Source organism: Pelodiscus sinensis, chromosome 8, assembly GCF_049634645.1.
Source record: "Pelodiscus sinensis isolate JC-2024 chromosome 8, ASM4963464v1, whole genome shotgun sequence".
NCBI lineage: Eukaryota > Metazoa > Chordata > Testudines > Trionychidae > Pelodiscus > Pelodiscus sinensis.
The window spans coordinates 63,654,960-63,674,047 of NC_134718.1; the positions used below are offsets into that span (position 1 = coordinate 63,654,960).

At 45.5% G+C, this 19,088-nt stretch overlaps 1 protein-coding gene across 15 annotated transcripts in view; it reads left to right on the forward strand.

Moving 5' to 3' along the window:
* ABLIM1 (actin binding LIM protein 1) overlaps positions 1 to 19,088 on the forward strand; it is a 322,972-nt gene that overhangs the window by 187,962 nt on the left and 115,922 nt on the right. For all 15 annotated transcript variants that reach the window (XR_012905702.1, XR_012905695.1, XR_012905697.1 and 12 more), the window contains exons 5-6: positions 14,065 to 14,191; positions 15,655 to 15,748. Coding sequence is in view for 2 of the 15 variants with exons in the window: in XM_075935416.1 (XP_075791531.1) it covers positions 14,065 to 14,191; positions 15,655 to 15,748 (221 nt within the window). In the remaining 13 variants the exon portion in view is untranslated. The remainder of the gene's footprint in view (positions 1 to 14,064; positions 14,192 to 15,654; positions 15,749 to 19,088) is intronic.

The following is a 19,088-nucleotide window of genomic DNA, read 5'->3' on the forward strand; positions in this document are numbered from 1 at the left end:
TATTCCCACCTTCCCTCAAAAAATATCAAACCCTTTGAAGTTATTTTTCTACATAATAAAGAATAAAAATATAGAGGGCCAGTCCAATTTTTGAAATATCTTTTCTAGGTCACCATTAAACACTGATTTTCTGATTATCATTTTTAACATGTTATACTTAGAAGGCAACCTAATTGCTGTCAGTGTCATAAATAATTTTCCTTTTTATTATGTATGAGGTAGCTACTGTACATAATAAAATAAATTGGTTACTTTTTCACAGGCATAACTTCTGCTTACAGGTTGCTTGACCAAAATGGGTGTAACATTTCCCCCAACTATAGCCAGAGTGAAACATTTGCAGTTAGAATTCTTCAGCATTTAGCTACATTGTGCCTAGGATTTTCAAAATGTCGTTGCTTTTGCTTCTTTCACAAGCTTTCCTGAAACTTTCTCATTATTTGAAATCTGTTGTAAGGACTAGTCTAGCATTTGGAAGGTAAGAGTTGATCATGCTATTTGAAAGCAAATGATCTGTAGTAACTTTGCTTACAAAAGAGATATTAAACAACATCCTACTCATGTGGGTGATATTTTTTTCTTTCACCCTAAGGAAATACCATTTAATTTCATTATGTGCATTAAAGCTGGAGTGTTTCTGAGTATTGTGCAAACCCTTGGCACACAGCTAGCAGTGCCTCAGAATAAAACAATGGACCCAATTCTGCCTCAGGATATGCTCTCACAATTTCCACTGACTTTAGTGGGTGTATCTGAGGGCAGAGCATGTCCTTTTGTGTTTCTCAGAAATCTCTTTATTGAACTATGTATTTTAAACTGTCAAATTAATCAAAGCCCTTTCTGTAGGTGTAGTAAAATCTTGTACTTATTACACATTACAAGGTTATTATAATTTTTGTAAGTCACTGCACACCCATATTCACTGTCCCCCCCCCCCCCCCCCCCACACCCTTCAATGTATCTTACAGTGTCACCTGTGGCCTTGAATGTGGAGAGACCCTAGAGCTTGGAATCTGCTGGATGTTTAACAAGGGGCCCCCTACCCATCAATCCTAAAGATTCCTCTTTAGCCCATCGGAGTCTGAGGGAACTGGCTTGCCCCCATAATGTTCTCATAGCCCTGTAGCTCTGCATGTTAGCAATGTAGTGGACCTGAAACGTCACCTCCCTCTTCCCATTAAACCAATTCATGTGCATTAATGAGCTGTAAATTCTAGGAGCTGACATGGAGTTCATACTTTGCTTCCTTTCTGGCAAGAGCCAGCATGACCTGGACCACTAATTCTGGCTGACATTTTATTAGATCACACTGATGATCATCAGGTTAATCTTTTGAAATGATTTTGGTGTACAATGCCTATGACTCTAATTGCCCCTTCATTTAGAGAGATTTGCAGTACATTTCCTAGGCTTAGAAGCATTTGCACCAGGCAAATTGCTTTCTTTAATTCATTTTCTTTTTATGGTTGCTTGCGTCCTGGCCCTTCCATCATGGCAGTCATAGAGCTGAGGGCTACGAATCTGGATTTCTGGGTTCGGTTCCCAGTACTGCTGTGTTGTAACTATAGACAGCCCTTTGATTAGCCTCAATTTACCCAGCCGCTAAATGGGTAATGAGGCCTAACTCTCCAAGCTGATAAAATGCGTTGAGATTCTGCAGTGACAGATGCCATGGAAGGGCACAATATTGATAGAATTCTAACTCCTATGCATCAGCACGCAGAGTAGCATTCTAATGGAGTGTATGAATCCTTACTGCTAGCGCTAGTCAGCAGTGTTCCCTCTAATTTTTTCCATTAACGTGTGGAATACATTTTCTGTGCAACAAGGCATGTGCAAATGTGCACCACCAGTAGAAACAAAACCTAGGTGTGGGCCCTCTGCTAATCAGCGAGGCAGCTTTTGAATCACTCCTGAGCGGCTGTACAAGTGCACAGTTCGCAGGGACCACTGCTAGCCAGAAACTTTTCAGTGCAAAAGTTTTCCATTGGAAAATGCTGCTTTGCTGAAATCTAAATGTTTCATGGTTGTGAGGCAATTCTGATATTTTCGACCAGAAAGCTTTTCCCGGTGAATTGAAATAGTGTTTTTTTCTGTGTGTCATTTCACTTTGATTTTTTTTATATTTTGACTTCATAGAAAGGTGTTCAGACTTAATGTTAATATCATATTAAAAGTCTATAATTGACATTTACATATATTTAACATATTGTATTATAATACCTTGACGTTATCAAAACTAAAATTTTCAATATGGTTGTTTGTGTGTCTGATAAGCAGGAGGCATACATTACATCAGTACTCTGCAGATTGCATTGGCCTTCCCTCCTTACCAGGTGCAAAGCCCTGTATGCCACCCTTTGAATAGTGCCTCTCTCTCCTTATCCATCACCATGGCATTTGGGGTCACAGGTTGTGCTTCTGCTAGCAGTTCTAGATTTGTACATATTAGTTTGTGGCAGGCTGCTGGTCTGACAGAGCTGCTTTCTTAACCTTCAAGACTGATCTTTTAACACAGGAAGAGGGGTGTGTTTATATTTACTTTTTAGCTAATATGCTGACTTGTTTTTAGTAATTATTTCTAGGCCCATTTAACGTATGTGAATAGTGCATAAAACTACTTGCCAGTGTTCTGTAATTGTTTGATGTTAGTGTAACCACTCTTTGAGCCCTTTTAGCCACACAGTCGCCATATCTTTGCCCTTACTAGAGTAGCTTTATTCAAAGTACCAGTCAAAAGAATTTGTAGTGTTGCCCAGTAATTGGGCATCACATTAGGCAACATGAGCAGATATGTAAGTGCAATTCCAGGAAAAGGTTTCCCAGAGATGAGGTGTGTGGCACACTGGAAGCTCAAGTGTCACATTCAAAAAAGTGCTGAAAAGTATGTCAGGAACCCAAGGTTGCTCCAGGGGTATGTGGGCGAAAGAGTTAGTTGTTCCAGGCATGGCATGTTGTAGGTTTTGGATTGCTGGCATTCTCAGGACTAGGAGCCTTGATGAAAAGTACAATTAGATACGCCTCATTGCAGCTGCTGGAGATTAGACCTGTTTGGGTTAGTGTGCTCCAAACACAACAATGGAAGATTACTCAAAATATTCTCCAGAAATGGTGACACAGAGGTTGCTGTACTAGGGGCAGACATTAGAGAGGAGCTAGTTTGCAGTATGCAGTTTGTTCAGAAACAGGAACCTGGACAAATGAGTCTGTATTGCACTAGGTCATCTTTTCTTATACCTAAAGTACTAAGAGCATTGTCGGTACCAGCTGCTGTATTGTTTATACCTGGCCAAGGAGAACAATAGCCAATGTACAAAAGTCTCAAAGGGGTAGCTGTGTTAGTCTGTAACTTTTGGTCATCTGAAGAAGTGGGCTGTGCCCACAAAAGCTCATGATACCATCTACATGTTTTGTTAGTCTTTAAAGTGCTACCAGACCATTTGTTGTTTTTTAAGTTTGTCCTGTACAGGCTAACTCAGCTACTCCTGAAGCTTTTTAAAAATGGAGAGTAGTCATGTGGCACCTGAGAGATTAACAAATATATAAAATATAGTATCATGAGCTTTCATGGGCAAAACCCACTTCAGATGAGCATGTGTGGAGAGTAAAAGGGGGACCCTCGGAATAAAAAGGGAGAGGAGGGGGGGAAATTACCTGTCAATTGTAGTCTCCGTGCTAATGAGGCTAACTGAGTGGGATGGAAGTGTCCCAAACTTAGCTTTTGATGTCAATAGGGTGTTCAGTTGTCAGGAAAGTTGGTTTTATAACAGGCCATCCAGTTCAAGCCTTTGTTCAGGCCAAGTGTCAGATTTGCGTTCAAAGGTCAATTCTGCACTCTCATTCTCTGCAGTTGGCTTGTGAGATTCCTTTGTAGAAGAATGGATACTTTTAATGGCTACTCATTATTGAATGCCCAGGCAGGTTAAAATGTTCCCCTAGAGGTTTCCTTTTGTTACCATTGATGATATCTATTTTGTGTCCATTAATCCTTTGTCATAGGCAGCTTGGCCAATATACATGGCAGAGAGGCACTGCCGGCATTTGATGGCATAGATCACATTAGAGGACATGCAGTTGTAAGAGCCTCTGATGTGGAGGCTTATGTGGTTAGCTCCTGTGATGGTGTCACTAGTATAAATGTGTGGACAGCATTGGCAACGGGGATTATTGCAGGAGAAGGTTCCTGGGTGAATGTATCTGAGTTGTGATGCGTGGCTGCTGGAAAGAATTTGCTTTTGGTTAGGGGGTTGTCTATCAGCAAGGATTAGCCTGTCTCCCGAGGCCTGCCAGAGTGAGGGATTGTTTTCTGGGACAGGTGTAGTGTCGATGCGCTGGAGGGGTTTAAGCCGGGGCTGTTGGTGATGACTCGTGGTGTTCTGTTTTCCTTATTGGGCCTGTCTTGAAGAAGCAGATTCCTGGGTACTTGTCTGACTCTGTCAATGGCCAATGTAGATATTCAGTGGGGAAGAGTCTGGTCCTAATCCTATGCATGCTGAATGCCTCTTCTGAGATGCTGTGTGATTTCAGTGCTAAGGATTTTGTGGGTTTGGCTCAATGAATACCTGATGCTGGATGTGAAAACTAAAATTGGCCCTGACACTAGTCTGACATGCTTTTGCGCAAAAATAAATAGGTTTGTGGATGTCAATTAAGGACAGAGAATCGGGCTTAAGTTAGGGATCTTGGTTTCTTTTGGTCCTTTCACAAGCCCCATTTTCAATGTATTGCAAAGTGCTGCTGCTGCCTAAAAGGTGTTCAGGTAAAAGCTTGTTCCCACATGATCCAAACCAGCACCTGTTTTAGGCTGGGGCTTTATATGTTGCCCCACTTATAGGGCATGTCAAAACTGTGTGGTTTGTGGCTGCTTTCCGATATCTCCCACTTTACTCATGCTGGATGGTCTCTGACTTCACAAGCAGGTCTGTGGAATTAGGTGAGCTTTTGGAGCAGGGTATTAGCCATGGGCGATGGGTATAAATGGTGGGGGAAGACATGGCCTTCCCAAACCACCAGCCTGGCCCCCACACACACTCTGCCCCCAGAACACCTACTGTAGGCATCCTGGGGGAAGAGTGTTGCTGCCCCCGAGTACCCGCCCTTCCCATGCTCCAGTGCTGGGAAGGCTGGGGCCATGCACTGCCCACACTGTCCATGCTCTGTGTGTGGACCTTGGCTCCTGAGGGGGGCAAGGCCTGAGCAGACGAGGCAGGGATAGGGGTAGAGCTGGGGTTTGCCTCTTCCAACCCTACCTTCACCCACTGCCCATGACATCAGCAGGTGGAACCCTTGGCAGAATCTGGCTATGTGTCTGCTGTGTCCCAGGGCATGGGCTGCTGCAATCAACAAAGCATTGCCTCCTCCCCGTGGCTTCAAGACACCCCATGCTTTTGCTCGTGGATTGGATGCTGAGATCAGAGAGACAAGAGGGTGAAATAACACCTTTTACGGGACCAGCCACTCTTGGTGAAAGAGGTAGGCTTTCAAGCTACCTGCTGAAGACCTCTGTGTAGCTCGAAAGCTTGTCGTCTTTTACCAACAAAAGTTGGTCCAATAAAAGGTATTTCATCTAATATCCCGGGGCTAAAACAGCAAATGGTGCCTGAGTGGTGGTAGCTAAGATATGGTGATGTTTGCAGCTACACAGTTGACCTGCAAATCCACCATACTATTCAACTAGTGGCAAATACGTACTGAGAAATCCTACCGCCAGCTGGATTCACTTCTGGGTGCAACTGTGAAGGCTTGGTCTACACTACAGCGTAGAGACGGCTCTGTCTGTCATCCCCAGGGCTGCTGGGCTTCAGTTGTGATCCTGCTTGGAGCTGACAGCTTGGATAGTTGGCCTCAGTGCAGGGACGGAGGGCCCAGCTCTCAGTGCCATGCAGTTAAGTCAGTAGGAGTGCCCCGGTAAGGTCACACACTGCTGAGAGAGAGGATGAAGTGTAGACTTTAACCATAGCAGTACTGGCGGCGGCTGTACTGTACGTTGACCTAACTTAAGTCCATTTAATTTTTCTAATGTAGACAATGCCTTAGCCTAGGATCTGGAGAACTGAGTTGGTAGACAGTGTAAGGGAAGCAGGGTCCAACTTTCAAATTGGTGGCATCGCTGTCTGTTTCACAATAGCTTTTGAACACCACCTCTGATCAATTCTGGAATATCAGTAAAGGTTCTAGGTCTTGATGACCAGAACTCTGTTGACTTGCAGGGAAATTGGAAGAACCAATGTGAGACACAAAAAGTCCCCTGGCATCTGGTTAGCACCTCTTTGGTGGCTGTAGAAGATCAACAAACAGCTTGATGGCAGCCATTAATATCTTCCAGCATAACAATGTCCTCCATCTCAGCTCTGAGCCTGAAAGAGGAAAGAAAGAAAGAAAAGCATAGGGAAGAGGGAGGTGCACTTTTGCATCTGTAGCTGGAGAAAATGCTGAATAATCTCCCCAGCGGCTAAGCATTTTGACAATTCCCAGAGCTATTTGCAGACATAACAGAATCCTGGCAGCCGTCCTTTTCTGCCTGGTTGAAGGCCTTGTAAATATTCAGCCCTTCACTTCTGGACACCTGGCTTCCCATATCAGTACTGCTGCTGGTTGGAGAAAAGCAAAGAGCGCCATTCTCTCGTTGCCTGTTGAGAACACACAGGACTCATCAGAAGAAACAAAGGAGACTCCAGCTGGGTGACATGGATGAGGATTATTACAGACTGCAGAGTAAGTGATTATGCTTGGCGCAGAACAGCTTGTTTCCCAGGCAGCTAAAAGGGAAGTTGGAGCCCTGTGCAGCCAAACAAAGCTTTTTGCTTTCATGAAGAGCCCTTCATAATCCAGGCATCACGAAGCACTCACTAGTGAGTCATTGAAGATAATGATAGTGTAGGGCCTGCGCAGGCAATTGTCAGCCATCATGTGCATCACTGTGTGTGATGGTTCCAAAGGGAAAGTCGCAGCATGAGGCTTCCCAAGTTCTTCTGGGACCTTCCAGTGAATGAAAGAGAAGATCAGCTAATGGAGGCCTGTAAGGGAGGCCAACAATCTTTAGATAGGCAGTCTGGACTCAACCAGATCTAGCTTGGCCAAGACATAGCGGGGAAACTTGCCGCAGTGAGAATAAGTCTCTTTTTGAGAAAAGGCTGCTTTGATTCACAAGCTTTTATCATCCTGAACAGTTTGATCAACTAAGACTTTGTGGATGCTGCTGTGGATCAGAAATAAACATCTTTTCATGTCCCTCATCACCCCTGCAGAAGAGCCCAGAATTCTTTATTCATCTTACTTGACAGCTTCTAAGTCTCCCTCCCTCTCATCTATTTACATCAAACCTTTTTGCTTTCTCTGCAGAGAATCTACTGTTACAGACAGAGGGAGGTGGTGACAATAATTAGATGGACTGCGGCTGATTTGTATTGATTGCAGTGGGAGGTTTGCAGGGAATAATACTAAGGCATGAAAGACTAGGCTGCAAGACGTGTTATAGGGAGGAGTAGGTAGATGTTAAGGTGACAATAGAAATCCTGGAAGTGCCTGATGAAAATAGGAGATAAATGTGTCTATAAAATGAAACACAATGAGTGTATAAGTGTCAGGCGGCAGAGGGGGCTACCTCACCTGGGGTCCATCAGTCCACTCCCCGCCCAGCACCCCCATCGGGCCACGTACCCTCTTTGTGCTCCCCGCCACCTTGACAGTCTGATGACCCGAAATCCTTCGGCTCCCATCTGACTTTTGGCTAGTCAACAGGAGATGGTAGGGGGGCTCGGGTCTGCCCTCACTCCGAGCCCCAACCCAGGGCCCTAAGGACTGGGACAGAGTCCCAATTCTGGTTGGGGGGGGTTCCAACTCGAAACGCACCAACTCCCCGGGTTTCTACCCTGTCCTGGGTCACTTCCTACCTTCCTTGCTCTTGTGTTGTGGCTCAGGGTCGCCCCTCTGCTCTCCTCCTGGCGACCTCTTTTCACGGCGGAGGTGCCTCTTTTAAACATCCCGCCGCTGGTGCATCTCGGAATGGAGGGGAGAGGGGGCCACGCCGGCATCCTTGGCCCCTCCCCTTCTCCCGTTCCCTGCCGGCTCTTGCCCGGGCCGGCATTGCCAGCAATCCTGGGCAGGCGCGGTTTCGGCTGAGGCCGGGACACCCCCGCTGCTTCTTCCCCCCGCCCCCTGGGGCCCGCTGGGCTCCGGCGTGGAGCACAGAGCCGCCTCTGCCTGCCCCTTGGCTGCATCGGAGCAGGTGGAGCACCACCAGGGGGCGGCGCAGAATGGCCGCTTCTCCCCAGCACACCAGGGACAGCGCAGCGGCAGTGTGGGGCGGCAGAGCAACCCTGTCACAATAAGGAGTGATACTTGCTCAGACAGTGTGGTGGGGTCTGCTGGAATATACTACTTTATCAAATCCAATCAGCCCTCAAATTGCCACATAGCTTTTTTCTTAACCTTCCCAACAGACATGTTTTCCTGCAAACCAATAGAATGTGTGATTGTACACGTGTGTGTGTGCACATAGACTAAAATACTCAATAGAATGTAAAGGGATCTGTCCACTTGAAATCTAATCAGTTACACAAGGTTCCTTGGAGCTATTAACCTGTCCATGAGACCTCCCCATTTGGTAGCTTTACATAGTCATGTTTCCCTTTTACTTTTTAATTACTATGTAAAAACCCTCCACAATCAAGGGAAACCCAACCCCTCATGGGGAAATGGTTAAAATAATTATTTGCAAGGTGCTATCAAATGAAGTAAGTAAACAAACAGGAAAAAAAGAAATATTTGTACCCCCCATTGGCTCAGAGTAATCTGGGGGGATACTTATAATGATAGGTCAATGTTTATATCACAAACTGATATTTAACTCAGACATTTTATAAACAGTTTATGATTAACACACTGTTGTTCACATAGATTGTGTTAAAATCCAGTGCTCCCAGGCTGCATCATTTGTGAGTTGTTTCCAATCTATTAAAAGGACCTTATCTAGGTATTTTTCACAGTTTTTAAAATCACCTTTCCCCTCTTGCCTGCCCACTTGCCATTCATAGAGCTCAGCTTCAAAGAGAGTTACTTCCCTTGGGAAATTTAGCTCCCTCCGTTAGTTTAAGCAATGAACTGGGATTCCGTGGGCAAAGGCCCTGTCTGGGCTAGAGTGGCCTCCCAACCGTGGCCCAGCAGGCCTGGCTATGCTGGAACAGCCTTCTCTCCTTCATCCCCATGGCTCAGTGTAGTGGGCCCGGTTGGGTACAGCTTACCTGGTAAGCATCACCATCAAATCAACAGGTCTTCAGCCTAGTTATGCTCACCAGATAACTGGTTAACCCTTTACATCCCTACTCTCCACTGTATGCACACTACATACACTATGGTACTTGGCAAGTGGGTAGAGATAGGTCACACTTTAAGCCTTTGGCAACAGTATCCCACGTGAATTCAATAAACTTTCACAGTCATGTTGAAGTCCTTGAATTTTTAAGAGCAGAAGTAATTGTTAGGCCTTACGCTGTGGTTAATTGTTTACCTGAAAGAACCCTTCACTGTGCTTTGCCAACTTTCAGGAATCAGAAAGCAAAAGTGATTAGCCTTCAGTGCCTCAGGAATGTGGCTAGGAATATCAGCTCTTTGCTTGGGTGGATAAGAATCATGCGAAAATAGTGAACTCTGCAATATGATTTCACTGCTGTTTACTTCTACTCATCTAAACCCCTGTTCAGCACCGGCTTTAAGCCTGTCTAATTTTAAACAGTGAATGAAGATTCCCATTAAGACCGTTTGCTTCCTTTATTTAACAAAAAAGGAAAAACTGCCCACTCTGATTTGTTTGCCGACGTCTCTGTACCAGCTGCCACGTTGGCACCGGGCTGGGGATACTTTCACTGGAACATGGATTCCCTTGGGATGCACATCTATATGCTGTGGCTAGATGCCTGCTGCCAGGGGCTACTCAGGAGGATGATTGCATCTCTGGGGTGACCTACATGGTTCCTTCATGGCCAGCCATGCTGACCTCTCTGTGCAGGCTCCCTGGTGATGAGGAGGGCAGTGTGCTGGATGTGCTCTCTGCCAGTGAGTATGGTGCTAGAAGCCAGAGCAAAGGGGGTAACCTTTTTGTGTAGAGAATTGGAGAGGTGTATGGCAGGAAATAGGAAAGCTCACCAACAGATTTCTGGGAAGGCAGGCAATCCAAACAGCCTTGGGCGAAGTTGTACGCAGCATGCTCAGGGTTAATGCAGCCCTATCGGCTCAGAGCCCATCTTGGGGAGCGTTGCATGTGATGTGAGCAAGCTGTGGGAAAGCAGCGCTGCTATTGGTCAGAGGAGGCAAAAGGGGAAAACCTGCTGCTTAATTTAGACAGTGACAAATGAGTTGCTGTGCAGGATGCCTCGCTTTTTGTCAGGTATGGGGAGTGATGCAGAAGCTGCAAAAGGCAAATGTCTTTTCTGTCCAGATCTTCAGCAGCGAAGCATCAGGAGCAGCAGCTCATCTGCCACTACGGTCCTGACATGCAGCTTCACAGAGCTCTCTAATGAGGCTGTACAGGCTGGTTGGGGGATGAAGATCTTAACCATGTGTCATATTAAAACGTAAAGTCCCTCCCCCACCCCGCCCTCATTCGTGTACCATTTCCACAGCCTGTTGTTCTTTTTCACACTTGCTTTAGCACTCTGGGCGCTTTAGATGTGGCGCTGTTATGGATGGTAAATGCTATGGAGAGTAAACTTGTGGGGGTGTATCGTTAGACTGAGCTGGCCTGGTCAGAGCTCGTGCGAGACAGAAAAGGTGTGTTGGAATATAACCCTTCCTTAGCGGGTGCAGAGTAATGGAGCTTTAGGAAGCCCCAGCGTTTTATATTGCTGTGCGGAAGATGTGGCTTGCTGGGGGCCGTGCTGAGCAGGACGTGATGCATTTGGCTTGTGTTGTGCAGAGGAAGGGAAACATTGGTCACTCTAGCCCAAAGCCTGTGTAATTGACTAGGGGCATCTGCTGCTCCGTGTTCCCTATGTAGGGCATTAGTGCCACTGAATTCACATAATCCTGGACCCTGCAGCCTAAGTGCCCCTGTAACTCCTTTACTTGCTGGCCTATTCTGGGCCAGTGTATCGCCTGGGCCATAGCAGAGCATGCCTTGCATTGCTGCTGAGCCTAGCCACGCTGTTCTGTATTTCACTCCAAGTCCCTAGCGCGTGTTGCACAGGCACGAGTGAGTGGCTTTTGTTTGTAGAATGTTCATGAACAAAGGGTCTCCTGCCCTTAACCCCGTCTATATTTATCTCCTTTCTCCTTTTGTAGTAGCTGCGTGAGAAGTGCTAGCTTGCTATATTTACAAACAGCTGTTTCGCCAGAGGAGATAAACATTTCTGTTAAAAGGCAACTATAGTCTAGTAGGACAGCACACGCTATTAGCTCACTGTGACCATAGCACAGTCACTCAACAGCTCTGTGAATTGGAGCTAATGATGCTCGCTCACCTTTGTAAAGAACTTGGGGTCCTGCTGAGGGAAAGCCAGGTTAAGTATGAAATGTCATCATTGCTGTCAGTACAAAAGAATACTGTATTTCTAATGTTTGTGTAATCTGAAGGGCGGTTTTGCTTAACTGGGCAGAATGGATTTTCTAATCATAATAAAAATCAAAACTTAACTGCGAGTTGAGTCCAGTCCTAGGATAGGAACAGCACAATCGGAACGTTTTGCCTTATTCAACCTCTGGAAAGATGGAAGCTATTAGTAGAACTGCGGGTTAAAATTAAGAGGTGATAAGTGAGTGGCATTTGTATATTGAAGACCATGGAAGCTGATGGAGGTTTGAGGTGGCATGTTACCTGAAGCAGAGACTTGGAGGGAACTGTTACTACCCATCAGTTTGTCATTGCAATGGTATCTTCTGTAGCCACTCCTTAGACTTTGCCCTCTGAGGCAAAGTCATCTTGAAATCTTGATGTTGCGTGTCTTTGTAACACAACATCAGGAGGCTCAGACATATGTTACCATGTCAGAATCTTATGTTGGTCTCAAATTTCCTCTCTCTTTCTGGATGGCAACTGTTCAGCATCTGCTCGGTGCTTTTCTTTATTTGGACTGTTATCCATAAAGTTAATGGTCCATTTCAGGCCTGATTCTCCTCTCATTTTCACCAGCATAAATCTGGAGTACCTTTATTGCAAGCCATGGATTTGTACTGGGGCAAACTGACAGGCGGTGGGAATGTCTCATGGATCCTCAGTCTGTCCATTGAGTTTGCATTGTGACAATCAGTGACCTGTTTGAGATGCCTGAAGAGTTTGATTGGGCAGATATTCCTTCAGGTGCCTTGATTGGGCTGAAATGTCTTCATTATTCTGTTAATGATCCTCGCGTTCAACTGCCTGATGTCAGGGCGAGGATGTGATATTCAGCTCAGAGGTTAAGATATCAAGTTAGATCCCAGCACCCTCCAATACCATTTGCAGCCTCCTTCCTAATCAGGTTTCTTTCTTGCTATTATTCTTATGGACCCTCCAACATTCAAATTGTGCTCGGGGCACCGTCTGGGGGAAGTCTGCAATTCTTCACTGGGCCCCAGCGTATCCTCCTCTTCAAATCTCACTGCCCACTGGTGTGTCCTTGTAGGGAAAGATTTAACTAGCCTGGATGTGAATGGAAAGGCAGCCCACGGCTGGGCTGAGGTGATATGAAACACCATGACATCTCTAGCTCTTTCTGGCAGAGGGCATTCAGTGCCATTGCATGGGGCTCTGTTTGCTTGATTCCGGCCATCAAAGCAGATCAAAATATCAATGTTTAGTGTTGATTCCAAACAGAGAACAGAAGTTCTCATGTAAATGTCATTTCTGGTGCACCATAAATGCCTATGGGAGTTGTTCCTTTCTTATGTGTAAGAGAGGATACGCCCTGTTATACTGCAGTTACCGCCAAAGCCTTTGTTATGTTATCTAGCTGTAACAATTTGCCTCTTTTACAAATCCTGAGTCTTTGAAAGTTTGCTGGTACTAAGTACCCATGTAACATTTAGTGCTTTGCTGCCATCTGGAGGGGAAAAAGTAATGCCTGAGAAGGACAACTACCGAGGAGCATTTCATTATAGATTAGAAATTGTCAGCCCATGGCTGCTTGATATAGCTCTCTTGGAGTAACAGACTTTGCTGATAGCAAAAACAAATAAACAAGAGGCTCCCTTGAAGACATTCTTGTGAGGGAAAGCATATTTTGTTAATTCCTCATAAAATCTGCAGGGCTGGCTGAGCTGGGCTGGGTGCAAATCAGCATTTTTGAAGGTGTGATGGTGTCTTCCAGGCTATTCTTAAGTGTGCTCAGTGTGGAGGAGAAGGCATCTGTGGTTCCTTGTCCCCTGGGATGGGGCTGGGAGGTGTGCTCACCCCTTACGGCAGTCGTTCTAGCCAACCATCCATGATGACAAAATGGGTGCAAGAAGGGGTGGAAGTATAGTTGGGAGGGAGGGTGCAGGAGTGGGCTAGGGGAGATGACTGGGAGGGAGGTTGGGTGCAGGAGTGGGGTGGAGGTCTGAGTGGAACAGAGGGGGCTGGAGCAGGCTGCAGGTGTGAGGTCTTGGTGGGAAGAGGGTGCATGAGGGACATTGGGGTGTGGGGTTTTGGCATGAGGGAAATGGGGGGCACTTACCTGGCTTTGTGCCTCCCACTGCTCCCAGTCACCACCCCCTCTGCTCCCATTGGCCATGATTCCGGCCAATGGGAGCATAAGGGAAAGCCTCCAGACAAGTGGCTTCCTACAGTGCCTTTCCCCCAGCTGGCCTGCCCCTCCCCCACAGTGGGAAGGTGGTGCTGGTGCTCCAACCTCATGGGGGAGGGCGGAGCTGCAGCTCCTCACTGCATGGGGGGGAGGGTGAGTCCTAAGTCCATGGCCCACCTACAAGATGGTCGCAGCCCACTAGTGATCCACAGACCACACTTGGAGAAACCGCTGTTCTGTGGGAATATAGGTGTCTTGATTGCTTTGCAATGACCCCTTCTAGTTAACCTAGAAGTGGTATTCAGTAGGTAGGCTAATGAAGATAAATAAAGCCAAGTCACTGACCGTGCGTGTATTTATTTATTTGCAGATTGTGCTGGCTGTGGAAGAGATATAAAAAATGGCCAAGCACTACTAGCACTGGATAAGCAGTGGCACCTGGGATGTTTTAAGTGCAAGGCCTGTGGCAAAGTCCTGACTGGGGAATACATCAGCAAGTAAGGAGCCTTCTGTGTTTTTCTATTGCCTGGCATGAAATCTGTGGTTACTTTCCAAAAGTACCATGCGGCCAAATTCTTTTCCAATCTGCTGGGCAAACCGCGCTTATGAAAAGCTGCTCTTTTGGCATGTGCTGATCACTTGTGGGGGCATATGTTGGAGGATATGGAGGGGCAGGCTATACACCTTCACCCCCAAGATTTTAGGAATTGCAATAATAAACAAAGGTGACAATGAGCTTGGAGCTTTTCTCATTTCATTAAATGTGGCGCATGTTGTCATTCAACAGCTCCAATTTTTTAATTCTAGTTTCCCAAGTCAGTTTTTTTTCTTCTGTGCTTATCACACTGAAATCCTCCCTCATAGTAGAAGCAGAATACTGGAACTGAGACCGACGGGGAATTTTCCCCTTGTAGGCTGACTAGAGTAAGTAACAAAAAGTGATTAACAGGAATTAACAAAATAAATACTATGAGTAGGAGGGTTGCAAGTCTTTCCTGATCCAGAAGAGGGTTGTGTGAACTCCCCTATGTCTCTTTTGTGTTTCCAAGGCTTGGCTTTTGTGCCATTTTGTCCAATTATTTTGTTTCTCAAGTTTGTGAACTTGAGGAGAAAGAAAAACATTACATGTCTCTCCCTTTACTAGAACAGAGACCAGAATATGGGTAGGATTGACCTTACATTATGTTTACCTTCTCCGGATTAGGGACTAATGAAGAGGAAAGTTAGGAGAAATCAAGGCAAGGGAGAAAAATCAGAAAGAGCGCATTAGCTGCAAGATGGAGGGAGTCTAGGCAAAGCCCCTTCAAACATCTAGGTGGGGAAGAAAAAATATAGGGGCACTAGAGTATGTGACAGATGCAAACTTTTTATCACTCATTTTCATGGGCATATATATAAACAGGCTGGCATCTATGAAATTAAACAAGGAACGTATAAGGTAGTACCTGCTACCATATACATTCTTTAAATTGACTAAGGTGTTCCTAATTAATTCCTCAGACATACAAAGATAGCATTGCCCATCTCCCTTTTGAATTTTCATGATGCCACTCATGTGGAGATGTGCCTGTGTTTATACACTATCAAGATTACCAAGGATTTATTTACAGTAATGGATAGAGAGATGCAGCAGGCACATGCATATGTACGATAGAATGTGGACAAAGGATATCAAAGGGCATAGCTCAGTTGATTTTATATCCATTGACAACAGCAGAGAATCTAGCCCACATTTGTGGTTGAATGGCTCCTCTTTGTTCTCTGAAATGAAATGATCCTATATGTGAAATGATGACCCTTAAAAAGATGCAAACTATAATGCCATTTCATTTGAGCTGCAAAATAGCTACCCTTGCTTTCTGCCCCTTCACCTATTGCTGTCAGTGGGAATTTCCACTACGGACAAAGGAAAAAATACAAGCCCCATTGTAACTTGTACCTTCTGGATATTTTATTTCAGGGATGGTTCCCCTTATTGCGAAAAGGACTACCAGGTTCTCTTTGGGGTCAAATGCGAAGCATGTCACCAGTTCATTACCGGGAAGGTCCTAGAGGTAAGTAATATATAATCTATTGCTTAACAGCTGGGTTCACTCACCTGACTGCAGACTATGCACAGAATTTGTCCTGTGGAAGTTTATCATCGACTTCAGTGGGCACAGAGTTGCTTGTTTCTAAGGGCTTTGAGGCCCTGCCAGCCACCAGGGAAGAATGTGTAGTTGAGAAAGGGATTGCTCAGGTTTCTGTGGAGATGTCCACAAGATGATTTTTTTGTTTGGTACTGCACAAAGTTGGTGATGAGACTGTTTGGCGCATTCTGGGTCAAGATTAGAAAAAGTACTGAATGTTGTAATAAATGCTCTCTAGTTGACTGCTGTGAAGAAGGGTAGGAACACGAGCTGTCTATTTGCTGGAAGAGAGGAGTTTGAGGTAAGGTGATATGTGTGATACTGAGACCATGAAATGGAGGATGGGAGGGCATTACAATGTAGGTATGTGAAGGCACAATCAGAAGCCTGGATTTGCACCCAAACTAGCTCTTCTCCGGAGTCACTGTCTGTAGGAAGGAGAGTATCCATTTATACACTGGTTAGAAACACATCCTCCTTGCTGCTAGTATTGATCTTAGTCTCATTGGCAATGACTAGTAGCCCTTAGAGTTGTGATCCATACACGGTGACATCAGGCTCTTCATAGCTGTAGAGATGCTAGGTGGTTGAACTCTGGCTAAAAGTCACAAGACCCTCCCCAGTGCAGAACACACTACTCTTGAGGTGTGAGAGGCAAACATGATTCCTGACTCTGTGGGCCCATGAAACTCTAAAGAGCTAGTTTAGATTGGATTCAGTTCTTAATCTGAAGTACGTGGCTTAGGTCCCTCTTTTGTTTCAGTGTCATTTAATATTTAACATTACTTAAAAATATGCTTAATTTTAATTTGCAGTTAATTGTTGAAAGAAAGAGGGGAAAGAATTTCAACCAGCAGGGTGTTTTTGGAAGAGTGTATGTATGAGGACTTGGTCAAATAGCTCTTATGAGTATCAAAATGTCTGCCCTTAAGCTACTTCTACACTGTAAGCTAGGGGTGTGATTTCCCTTCTTGTGTATAGGTACTTGCAATGACTGTCATCAAGCTTGTGCAAGTATAAATAGCGGTATAGCCTCGTAGCATGGGTAACAGCAACAGAGGTACAACTGAGCTGTGCTGAGTAGAGATGTCAAGATGTGGTTAATTGGCTAATCGACTACTGGGTTAGTCAATAAGGGAAGGCAGCCCAGCTCAGTCCCGGTTCATACCGGGTCCAGGACTTCCCCCTGGTTTGGCTTTGCAGTTTAAACGTACTACAAGCCAGGCTGCCTGCCCGCCTGGCTCTTAGCATGTTTAGATTTCAGAACCTCAGCAGGGGTAGGTCCTGGACCTGGTGTGAGCTGGAATTGAGCCGGGCTGCCTGCCTGACCATAACAGCCTCTGTTTACGACCAGCCCGGGCCACCACAGACAGAGGCTGCTGCTGGAGCAGCTGCTGCCGGAGCAACCTCTGCCTGCAACAGGCCCAGGCTTACCATGGACAGAGGCTGCTCCGCGGGATGCAGAGCAGCCTCTGCCTGTGGTGAGCCTGAGCCTGCTGCGGGAAGAGGCTGCCTCACACCATCATCCTCTGTCCACTCCCTGTAATGCTGCCTCTGTTAGAGGCAGCAGCGTGGGGGAGCGTGGATAGGCAGCACCACAGCGGAGATGATGCTGGGGGCGAACTGGCTTTTAAGTTGGTTCCCCCTAGCACCTTCTCTTGTTTCTCCTCCCCCCCCCTTGCTGCCTCCGTACCAGAGGCAGCAAGGAGGGGTGGGAGGAATTCAAGTAGTTGATTACATCCCTAGTGCTGAATGCTAACCCATCTGAAATGGGGCCATCCGTGCCTCTGTCGCCAGAGGGATGTAAATTAGACATACCGAAATTGCTAATGAAGCGGGGATTTAAATATCCCGTGCTTCATTAGAAGAAAAATGGCTGCTGCTTTTTGCCGACGCAGCAATTTGACGGCAAAAAGCGGCAGACTAGACGGGGATCAGTAGGCAAGGAAAGCCTTTTTCGACCAATCCCTTATGCCTCGTGCATAAATCTGTTCTTTATTCAATTAGTCAGGCCCTTTATCGTCCTCCCTTGTAATATGTGTGTAATCCTTTTGGAGACCCACATGGGTAATCAGCGGGAAGAGACTCATTTGAGCAGGGAGAAGGGCTCCCTCTGACTTTTATATCAGCTTATAGTTTGACCTGTGCTTTAAAAATAATATGCACTGGCGGGGGAAGTGCAAACGGAAGAAAACTAAGATGACCTGGGACTTCATAAATTAAAAAACAAAAATTGACCTTGGGTGGCTTTCTTACTGTTACTGTAGGAAGGGGACACATACCCTTTGTACAGCAGCTGAACTTTCTCTGTGGCCCTGCAACCAAAGTAATACAGGGGAGGATGCTAGCAGCTGACTAGAGTTTGTAAGAATGAGCTCCCTCTTTTCTGTATTGTTCAAGAAAGGCTGCCTTTGCTGCAATGGCTGTGAGTAAGGGAAGTCTGAGCTGAGATCATCTTGGCTTGAAAATGCATCGTTCTTCAAAAGAAACCTGCCTCTCTGAAGGGACCTCTGAGTAGCTTGAGCTAAACTGTGCCATAAATGAACGAATTCCTTTGAAAATAGCGACTAAGTTAGCCTGACAAGCCAGGCCTCAGCCATCTGTCTAGTCCTCACCTTGGCAAGCTGAAGTCCTGGCTTTTGCGCCATTGGGGTCTTGCTTTGAGGAACAAGAGCTCTAAGGCTCAGCAAATGTTCCGGTGGTTGGTTTTTCTCACGGTGATTTTGGCTACATGAATATTATTTCCTGTTTTCAAAAACAAACAACTGAAAAGAAATCAAAGCGGAAGTTAAACAGCTGCACCAAATCAGGTTTCATTTTCTAGTGCTCAGTGTGTGACAAAGTACTATTAGTTTTTCATTCACCTGCGCGTTAAACAGTCACAACACCTTGCTAAAATAGAGCCATTTGACCGTGAATATGAAGCATATATACTTACGTTGGAGTTTTATTTTTGCATATCTTTTCCTCTACCTTTTGAACACTTTCCCGTGTTGTTTCTGGTAAGTCTCTGGAAATTTTGCTTGAACAGGGACAACACTCATTGGCATAATTCGGAGTAATACAGTAGGGGGCAGCAACAGCCCCATGTATGAACTTCTATCAATATCATGTATAAACTCATGAAAGTCAAATACAGTAATGAGTATACTGTACCTCCTTCCTAATCAGTTTTAATGTTTGACTGGTGTCAGTAGACTAACTAGAGACTTTCACTTAATAAAAATTGATATCTTGCCAAATGAGTCAGAGAGAGAGAGTCTCT